Source organism: Branchiostoma belcheri, unplaced genomic scaffold (assembly GCF_001625305.1).
Source record: "Branchiostoma belcheri isolate BF01 breed outbred unplaced genomic scaffold, Haploidv18h27 scaffold278, whole genome shotgun sequence".
In the NCBI taxonomy this organism is placed as follows: Eukaryota; Metazoa; Chordata; class Leptocardii; order Amphioxiformes; family Branchiostomatidae; genus Branchiostoma; species Branchiostoma belcheri.
This window is the reverse complement of record NW_017803885.1, coordinates 150,978-161,279: the sequence shown is the minus strand read 5'-3', so window position 1 is coordinate 161,279 and position 10,302 is coordinate 150,978. Positions and strand designations below refer to the sequence as shown.

Below are 10,302 nucleotides of genomic sequence, written 5' to 3'. Positions count from 1 at the left end.
CTTACAATCGCGGCCACATAGAGTCTGCATCTTTATCCTTATTCGTTTCAGATGACGTCCCGGCTGACGTGGTAGTTTTACAATCGGTAGGGGGCGCTACAAACTGTGCGAGGGTCCGTCTGCACGGAGATGCCGACTTCCTACCCTCCCTCGTGACGATCTACAACACGACGACCTGGGAATTCACCAGAACAGACCACACCAGTAGCGGCAGACCTATCTACGTTAGTGACACAGACAGTCGATTCTTTCTCGACTTCAACGAATACGAGCTAATGTGGTTGGTAAGACGCACGACCGGCTTAAGCAGAGACTCCGCTTTTGTCCGGAACTGCGCCATGACACCTGACCAGATCAGGTCACCGTGGGAACTGTGGGACGGAAGCCAGTTGCATGTCGTCTGGTCAGTTACTGCCAGCTGTGTTGGTACGTGTCGTATATCATACATTCGCCATTGAGGTTATGTTTTCGGTAGCGTTTGTCTGTGCGTGAGCGCGCGCGCGCGTGTGTGTATGTGCATGTATGTGTGTGCGTGTGTGTATGTATGTATGTATGTATGTATCTGTGTGTGTGTGTGTGTGTATGTGTGAGTGCGTGTGTGAGTTTGTGTGCGTGTGTGTACATGTATGTGTGTGTGTGTTTGTGTGTGTATGTATGTGTGTGTTTGGTGTTTTTGTCATTATTTTTGTGTGCGTATGTGTGTATGTATGTGTGTGTGTGTGTGTGTGTGTGTGTGTGTATGTGTGTTTGTGTTTGTGTGTGTATGTGTGTGTGTCTGGTGCTTTTTGTCATCTTCATCAAAATCTAATCTACATTCCAACTACTTGAACAAAAAACTTGACATAAGCTGGTGATACCAAGTTTTCTTACTTCTTCAGACGAACAGGTTTACCTGACCACACATGACACCTGGGCCTTTTATAAGGTTCGTGTGAACGGAGCGATGACCAATCACAACGTGAAAGAGACCTGTACTGCTGCGGGGATGGACTATCCGTGCTACCGGTCAGGTACTGCTGGGTGTACCCACAACTGGACCTCAGGCTGCATCACGTATGTCGGTACCGGTAGTGGCCCCTGTTACACCCCCTATGTCCTCTCCACTAAACTGTGTGGAACCTGGAACCCTGCGCAGTGCCAGCCTCTTGATGACACCTTTGTGTACATCCCTGGCTGGCTGAGTGATGACAGCGCCTACGGAGTGGACTACGACACTCACAACTACGGCCTGCATGGAGCGTCCTACAACAACATGTACGTCCTGTGTGCAGGTGAGGATACAGCCTCGATATCGTTATTACACAAGGCAGATAAATTCATGCATTTTCCTCTAACTTTCTTGGCAACTATAACATGTACATGTAGTAGCAAAACACATATATTGAAAAGGACTTCTAATACTAGATGTAGAACAAGGCTCTAAAAGCAAGATATTGTTGATTATCCCTTTCAAATGCTTTAACCTGAATGTAATGACAATGGCATAAATATAAATCGGACTTGGATTTATGTTTATACGATTTCTGTACCTTTGTTTATGTTCATGTTTATGTTTTGGTGTCTTATAAGCCCATATGGACAAAAGTCGCAAGACACGTAAATGAACATTCATTAATTCATTTATATAATGCACATGATATAACAAATGTAAATTTCCGCAGCCTTCATGATGCATTGCCACATCTGTAACATGCCAGGTCAGTAAAGTAAATCTGAATCATCTGAACCTCCCATTTCCAGTCGCTACTACATGTGCCGCCTCCCCATGTGCACACGGAACCTGTACTGGTGGTAACCAAGGCTACACCTGTACCTGTGAGAGCGGCTGGACTGGACGCAACTGTGACCAAGGTTAGTATTCAATTGCTTCATTATAAAAAAAGAGAAAACAATACATTTTAGAAGAGATATGTTTCTTGCATAATCATTTCATTAACCTTAAGTATCCTGTTCAGTTACTGACATTTAAGAGAAGATACTAGTGGGGCGAACGTGGGGCGAACGTTGGATACAGGCGGCCAATGGATACAGGACTGGCCAATATAAAGTCCCCTTGCCCCACCGAATCTGCTTGGAGATTAGACTAAGTCCTACGGAATATCATTCAGTCTATTTGGCCAATTACATCTACCAATAGGCTAGGGCTCTAGTAGGAACTAACAAATCCGTTATAACACTGAATGATAACCTAGGTCTGCACTTTTTTCCAGACATCAATGAGTGCTTGTCCTCCCCATGTGCACACGGAACCTGTACTGACCGCGTGGCGAGTTACACCTGTAGCTGTGAGAACGGCTGGACAGGGAACAACTGTGATCAAGGTCAGTATTTGATTGTTTCATTTACATTAAATTGCCCTGTTCTTTTACTAACATTCAAACGAAGTTATTTCAAACTGTCATTGTGGTTGCACCATCAGATAAGAAGGAAAAAATAAAGTTGTATAACAGTCTTAACAGTTGTATAAAACTTTATTTATAATGCTTCTACTTTTCATCAGACATCGATGAGTGCTTGTCCTCTCCATGTGCACACGGAACCTGTACTGACGGCGTAGCGAGTTACACCTGTAGCTGTGAGAGTGGCTGGACAGGGAACAACAACTGTGATCAAGGTCAGTACTAGTTTTAGAATAAACTACGCTAGCTAGGAGATTAACAATAGAAATCATAACATCAAAAGTTGTACGCCAGGTGGCCATATGAAAAGTATTACTGAAAACATTGAATGAGTGTATATAAAAATGTAGCCTCTATGATTTTACCCTCCAACTAGAGTCCTTGTTTATGTTTCAGACATTGACGAGTGCGCGAGCAATCCTTGTCAGCTGGGAGGAACCTGCCTGGATCACGTGAACGGCTACAGCTGTGTCTGTCCTAAAGAAACCACCGGGAAGCACTGTGAAACTGGTAAGGCCCTTTTGAACAATTCTAGAGGAAAACGATATACAGTTTTTTTTCTCTCCAATGCAATACGGTGGGAGCTTTTTTCCAAGAGACCTTTTTGTCTTAGGAACCAGTTCATCTGGGATTGTTGTTGAATCTTTAAAACTACAGCATTTATCAATTTAAGCTATTTTCATTACTTCTTAGCGTACTTATATTCACTTGATTCCGACAAATCGTATCGTACTTGGCCCAACATTTTCTGTAATTTGGCGAAAAGATTTTTTTCAAGTACATTGTACTATTTCTGTACTGTAGCATCTTTTGCCGGAGATTGCTACCAGTTCTCGACCTCAGCTGCCACCCATCGGGACGCCACCCAGGCCTGCAGTGCCAACAGCGGCCGCATGGTGGACCTGAGAGACCCGCAGCAGCAACAGTTCCTGGCGAACACCATCGCGGCCTCCACCGGCGTCTCCAACTGGCTCGCCATGAAAACCGCGCCGCTGCCGATTCTCTACAGCGATGGATCGCCTGTTCAAGGTACATACAGACGTGACTAGTTTCAAACTCATCCTCTGGATACAATGAACAAAATTGAATGAGACTGAAGTAATCACCGTTTTTATACGTATTGATCAATAGCATTAAACAGCTTTACGGCCTCCACTGACATTTCAAACAGGCTGGCCACTAAAATCACACCATCTAAAATATGTATATTATTGTGTTTAAAAGTAGCTTTAATATTTAGCTGTTTCTAGTTAGTTTATTTTTTTATCAAATCACCACCCAGCTCCCCTGCAGTGGTTGCCAGGCGAACCTTCGTCTCCGCTGGACCTGTGTGTTCTCCTGGACAGCTCCAACAACTACCAGGCAAAGACTGTTTTCTGCACGGAGCAGCACAACTACGTCTGCATGTCCGGTACGGAACATGTCTTGATTCACACATTTCTTTCTCTCATTCAGTATTTAAAACATACAACTTTTCCAAAAGTCCGGTCACCTGAGAAGCCGCACCCTAAAGATCATCCCAGAAAAAATACGATAAAGTTTTAAGGACGACATTTTGATATACCGGTAAATGAGGAGGTCACTAAGGCCAACTGAAAATCGTGTCCTGAAAAGACATTCGGAAGAGTATCAGTATTGGTGTTCACGAATTAATGGTTGATTGACTGATTCAGCCATAAGCAGAAGCCATATTTGTCATGTTTTTTCTCCACTTGCAGACATCAAACCATGTGAGCCAAACGTGTGTCAGAACGGCGGAAACTGCACCTCCTGCTTCGGAGAGTCTACCAACTTCTGTGACTGTCTGGACGGGTTCGAGGGACTCCTATGTGAAACCGGTAAGGAAGTATTCTACAATAAAGCATCTCCCGGCAATCGTACAGACTTCTGACATCTTAATGTCGTTCCATGGCTGGCTCTTACAATATGCACAATCACTTGACACTTCTGGCTGTTAAACGATAAACAGAAGGAACAAAGAAAGAAAAAATCAATGTAAAATAGCCGGAAGCATTTACCCATGTGGCCATATAGATGTGTGGAAATTATGCTATACCCAAGACTGTCTACTATTGTTATTCTATGATCCTACTGCCTCTAGCCTCTACTAACTAATTCTACAATAAACAAGACAGGTTATATTTCCATCAACTCAAGGATGTGCCAAAATGGTGTCAGAAGTGGGATTCACACTAATTTCAAAGCCCTGATTTTTTTTACTCACAACTTCCGTAACCTTTTCTGTTGTTGAACAGACACTGACGAGTGCGCGTCCAACCCTTGTCAGCATGGCGGAACCTGCCAGGATCAAGTCAACTCTTACAGCTGCCGATGCCCAACCGGGTACAACGGAGACAACTGTCAAGTCGGTAAATATTGGGTCGTTTTTGTGTTCTTAGCCTACATGTATAGACTTTTTGTTTTTTTGCACATAACATTAAGAGCTCATGGAATACACTTTTTTCAGCACAAGAAAGAAGACCTCAAGTCCTTAGTTGTCCTGAAGAACACTTGGGGAAAAGTCGACGAGTCGCCATTTTTATGTTGTAATGAAATTCAGTCCTTATTTTCCTTCCTCAGAAATTGACTGGTGTTCTATGGTGACTTGTCCGTTCGACTGGACCTGCCAGAATCTGATCACCCACTTCAGCTGCCTGGGTAAGAACAACATTAAGATACATACAGCACTGTACAGTTCTATTGATGAAATAGGTCAGCTGTAAGAACATCATTGCTTTCTCTCTCTCCTTCTCTCTCCTTCTCTCTCCTTCTCTCTCTCTGTCTCTGTCTCTCTCTCTCTCTGTGTGTCTCTGTCTCTGTGTGTGTGTGTGTCTCTCTCTCTGTCTCTCTCTCTCCCTGTCTCTCTCTGTCTCTGTCTGTCTGTCTCTCTCTCTTTGTATATATATATATATATATATATATATATATATATATATATATATATATTTGATCGGTATATATTTTGGTCGGTATATATACAATTGATCGGTCTTAAATGTTCCAGCAAAGAAACCCAATTTGTTTTCGACAAGCACAAGAAAATGTGTCGCTTTGAAATTCTATGCACTCCCATTGCAGAAGCATTTAAGATGGTAAGGCGCTAGGCTAGCTGTGTGATTAGAACCGAGGCTACTTTAGTTGCCTAGTCAAAGCTTGTAGTTAAAGTAAACTTTATTCATAGACGTCATGTAGGGTGATCGAGATATGTTCCTGCCTTGTTCCAGCCCCGACCGTTCGCCTGGTGGAGCCCTACCAGTGCAGCAGCGCCTCCTGTCCGGACGGCATGTACTGCACCCAGGAGGGCGTGGCAGCCTTCTCCTGCAGGCCTGATGAGTGACGTCATGACCGAACCCTCCCACGTGACGACCAGCAGCCAATGGCTGCCTACATTCGTGCCTTGAAAGTTTTCTGAGTTTTGTTTTTGGTCTGATCTAGAGTCTAACTAGAGTTCCACGATCTCATACCTTCGCCAAATGATGTTAACCTTTATTATGACTGATAGATTAAAGATTATTCCCCATGATTATACAAATAAGATTATTTGCATGAATTACATCAGTTTAACATATTCTCCACCCAATTATCTTAACAAAGAAGGCCATTCCATAATTTCCTCATAAATTCTGCAAATGAGACCCAAATTTGAATAAGACATGTTTAATGATGTTCACCCTCGCTTAACTTTTAATGCCCCAAATATAAAGTATGAAACCAATCCATCCAGCTGTTCTTGAGTTATTTTGTTGATCAACAGACATAATGAAGAATGACAAACGTAAGTGAAAATATAACCTTCCTGGCGAAGGTAACTAGAGAGAGTGGATATTAGATTCAATAAAATGCGGCAAAAATCATATTCTATAGTTTCTGTCCATTTTTGACTCGCTCTTTTAATACAATAGTGCTGAGTTCCTTCTAAGTTAAGAAAATTCTTCCCTGTGACGAAAAAAACCCCAACTTTTCAGTCAATCATTATGTTATTCCGATTCACCTTTCAATTATTGTTAACAACACCAAAATGCAGGGTGTACCTTTGAATTAATCTCCAAACCGATCTTTCGGTGGCCGTCAGACAATATCAAATTGGCCAGGAAGTTACCACTAGCCAGACTGTATCCATTCGGTGGCAAATGAATACTGTATGGCTATTGGTAATTGCCTGGCCAATTTACACTGTATGCCGATGGTATACGAGCCTTAATACGTGCATTTAAGTTCCAAAAGAACACAGCGAAAACTCATTTGGAAACACCATCCATTTATTTGATGAATTAATTATAAAGTCAGTAAAATTATGATTAGCATAAATGTTACATCATATGATTCTGTTTACCGTCCATATATCGATACCAGTGTTGAATCCCACATTCCCTTCAATGATAATAATCCCGGTTGGAATTTTTTTTTTCTTATGTACAAATTGTCTTTGGCTTGCCTGTATGCTTATGCTTGGGCATATGTCATGTGGGCTTCTATATTTAATATTTATGAAAATATTTACAAAAAATAGAAATATGAAATTGCTATATACATGGTGATTTCTCCATTTAGATTTCTTTAGAATCGATATCGATTGTCTAGAATATCGATCTATTTATTGGATCGATAAAAATGTATTAGCAGTTGGCAGTGTTTCTTTTTCCATGCGGTAGGCAGACAATGTACAGCTCAATTTGAAGCTGTCATCATTTGAATTTGTTTATGTACAATATTTCATTTTACAGTATAAAGCATTAATACAATGTATCATGATGCACAAAATGCATCTGAATATGTGCTAAAGATTTAAGCTTAGCTTTTCTGGGTTTCATGCCATCATTGATTGCACTGATTCCGGATAAATGATCATGATAAAATTAATATCGACATATTATCGTCGGTTTTCTGGTTATAACCAGTACAGAAAGACGTAAAGTATTCTGTTAAACCAGGCAACAAACATTAAGATTCTTCTTCACAGTGGTCACCTGTCAACTGTGGCCATTCTCTTTGGTGCCTCAAGTGGTCTCCAAAGGCAGTTTTAACTGTATAGTAGCCTCTACGTATACAAGGCTTCAGAGGCGGCAGGAAAAAGTGGAAATTAACCAAATAGACGGATCACATGCCAAGGGAGTGCAATTTGCTGCTCCACGTGGCCAATTTTTACTGTTTCCAGTCGACTCTGAAGCCTGGTAGAGGCTAACTGTATGTGGTCACGGATTGTCGTTGCTCTAAAATCTTTTGATTTTCTTCTAAGGCAAATATTGGAAATATTTCTTTGTTTTTCCTCGTCTTTTACCGCGAGACTAAGAACGCCCCAAAATACGTGACATCTTCGTTCGGGTTCACCTTGTCCAAGTCGGACACCGTCACATACAGGTGGTCCCTCGCCTGGAGCCTGAACACCCCTTCAACGTAAAATGTTTTCGCCCACGGCCCACCTTCCAGCACGGTGCGGACTGTACCACCTCCCGTCATGATGCGGTAGGCGGGGGGTGACCTGGGCAGCTGGTACACCGTGAAGGACATGTGCGGGGAGCCCGTGTCTGTAGCTCCCTCTGGCGGAAAATGTCTGAATTGTATCTAAAATGGATGAATAATTAAAGTTCATACATTGCACCTGCAAGGACTTAGTTAGGATCTATGCCCTAAAGAATTGCTGCAGTGAATAATTAAAAAAAGGCGAAAAATGAGTAAACACGCTCTAAAATACCAATTAACATTTTCAAAAATTCATTTTTTTTAAAAGCGTACAGCTGTTCTATCATTATCTTTTAAAGTTTTAGGCGTTCTTAGTCAGAACAAAGTTTGGTAAGTGCATACCGACATAGAAGTGAACAACTAATACGGTGTCGGTGCGCCATCTAGCGGATTGTGTGTGAAGCGTACCTGGCAGTAGATATTGTAGTAGCCTGTAAGCGGCACCACCAGGCTACCCTCCTCTCGGCTGTACTGCATGCCGTGCGCAAGGTACGAAGCTCCGCCTCCGCCAGACTGCCAGTCCACTATCCGGCTCGGACCTGCTGAAAACAAAGAGAATTCAGAACCTCCCACTTTCTTTCATTTATGTAAGCAAGTAAGTGTAGATAATCAAGCCCGCGTCGTCAAAGAAAGACTATTATCAAAAGACAGCTACTCTCCTTTTAACATCACAAAACCCACACATAATATTATACAAAACGTGGGGTCCTTCGTCTAAAGAAGTCAAACCCAATAAGTTAGAATTAAGTGTTTAGTAGTAAGATTAAGAGTAGTCACATACTATATTGATATTCCTTGTCCATCCTTCATTTTTATGTTGCATGTAACAGTTTCTTTACCTGTGATTAGCCTACGAGCAAGAACTTACAATGAACTTTCTATTATTTGTACTAATAGACAATTTAATTTACCCGACGCTGCCTGCAGTCCCGTTCTGCCCGCTAGGAGCGCCACTGGCAGGTGGAAGCTGGTGTTCCTCTCGATGACGTCACCGACAGCTGGCAGGTGCCATGGCAAACAGTCTGGACAAAATGGCGGGAAATATGAAATTACAGAACTGATGTTTGAATGTGACATTATTCCAAGAAATAAGATGATATACAAGATGACCAGTCCCTCCAACACTGTCCTGCCACTTGCTACATAATGTCATCCAACACCACAGGGTGCCTGCTACAGCACCAGTCACTATGGCGACAATCGTATGGGCAATATCTTTGACCTTATTTGTTTATTTGTTAGGAAAAGGAGACGGAACGAAGCACAACATTCGTTTTCCTTTTGCGAAGGTGAGCATAATGAATAAAAACGAATAAAAAAGAGCATACCTCTGCTGGTGCACGGTTTGGACTCCCCCGTCCCGTCAGGTGAGACCGTCTGAAAACACAGGTAGGTGAATGGAAAGTGAAAACAAACTAAAACAGTAGCATATCGATTTAGAAGGCGTCAAGCCTCGGCCTCATACTTGTGACACAGAAGCGAGATTACCGGTCCAAGAGGTGCGTGTTGTTTCTATTGACCACCGCGTCAGTTATTAAACATTTGGCCGAGTGTTATTTGTGCTAACGTTAACGGACACAAGATCCAGGGGTCAAGGGTTCGATTCCTGGCATTCCTGGGTAGACTAGACGTTGTGTCCCTGAAAAAGGCCACAACATCTAGCCTGGAAAATTGGTACCTGACTTCGGTTGGTGAGATAAAGGGCAGTGGAAGGAGGGGGATGGGCTCCACTTTCCCATACGCACTACACTGCCTCTAGCCTCCAGTGAAGGCTTCCGGGGGGTGGGGTGTCCTGATACTGCGTTTTATAGAGATTTTAACGCGTTTGTAACGCATTCACTTGCCGGCCATCCTACAACCAGTCGCCGAGAGAAGGTTTCCATCCGTGGCGGAATCAAAAGAACGCATGAAAATTCTACAAAACGCAGTATGTACCTGCCCGGAGGCCTGCACACGAGGCTACACTGCCTCTACGGCCTCAAAAAGGCTATGGGACTGCCTTTTAATACTGTGACCTTTTGTGTTTATGCACCAATGGCCATCTGTTTGTTGTCAGGCATTACAAAACACGTGTGATGTTTTTGCTATTTTTACAGATGATTAGACGACCGGTTATCTAGCAAATAGTCCGAAGTTCACATATTTTCGCAGGGACCAAGACAATGCGCGCGTGCTTTAACTTTCATTTTCGCCCAGGTAACCTAGTCTAATTCACAAGGCAGAACAAAGCTGTCGTCACCTTTTACTTTCATTCTCTGTTCGTGTGTGTGTTTGTGTGTCTGTGTCTGTGCGTGTGTGTGTGAGTGTGTGTGTGTGTGTGTGTGTGTGTGTGTGTGTGTGTGTGTGTGTGTGTGTCTGTGCGTGTGTGTGTGTGTGTCTGTGCGCGTGTGTGTGTGTGTGTGTCTGTGCGTGTGTGTGTTTGTGTGTCTGTGTCTGTGTGTGT

The 10,302-nt window shown here is 42.8% G+C and overlaps 2 protein-coding genes across 2 annotated transcripts in view; one reads left to right on the top strand and one right to left on the bottom strand.

Moving 5' to 3' along the window:
- LOC109472477 (neurogenic locus notch homolog protein 1-like) overlaps positions 1-6,240 on the top strand; it is a 16,940-nt gene extending 10,700 nt beyond the window's left edge. The window contains exons 12-21 of the mRNA XM_019772253.1: positions 879-1,271; positions 2,211-2,321; positions 2,501-2,614; positions 2,796-2,909; positions 3,204-3,428; positions 3,682-3,810; positions 4,118-4,237; positions 4,655-4,768; positions 4,980-5,057; positions 5,624-6,240. Of these exons, the coding sequence (XP_019627812.1) occupies positions 879-1,271; positions 2,211-2,321; positions 2,501-2,614; positions 2,796-2,909; positions 3,204-3,428; positions 3,682-3,810; positions 4,118-4,237; positions 4,655-4,768; positions 4,980-5,057; positions 5,624-5,736 (1,511 nt within the window). The 3' untranslated portion in view covers positions 5,737-6,240. The remainder of the gene's footprint in view (positions 1-878; positions 1,272-2,210; positions 2,322-2,500; positions 2,615-2,795; positions 2,910-3,203; positions 3,429-3,681; positions 3,811-4,117; positions 4,238-4,654; positions 4,769-4,979; positions 5,058-5,623) is intronic.
- A 949-nt stretch (positions 6,241-7,189) lies between these two features.
- LOC109472475 (tumor necrosis factor ligand superfamily member 6-like) lies at positions 7,190-8,662 on the bottom strand. Its single transcript, XM_019772251.1, has 3 exons — positions 8,641-8,662; positions 8,268-8,398; positions 7,190-7,961 (listed from the first exon to the last, which is right to left on the bottom strand). The coding sequence occupies exons 1-3, from the start codon at positions 8,660-8,662 to the stop codon at positions 7,674-7,676; spliced, it is 441 nt and encodes a 146-aa protein (XP_019627810.1). The 3' UTR covers positions 7,190-7,673.
- Positions 8,663-10,302: the final 1,640 nt, after the last annotated feature.

Coding starts and splice junctions, on each gene's coding strand:
- LOC109472475 (XM_019772251.1), bottom strand. CDS start 8,662: ATGGACAAGGAATATCAATATA. Junction 8,399..8,640: donor GGACAAGGAATATCAATATA/GTATGTGACTAC, acceptor TGTTTTCAGCAG/GTCCGAGCCGGATAGTGGAC. Junction 7,962..8,267: donor ACTACAATATCTACTGCCAG/GTACGCTTCACA, acceptor CATCCATTTTAG/ATACAATTCAGACATTTTCC.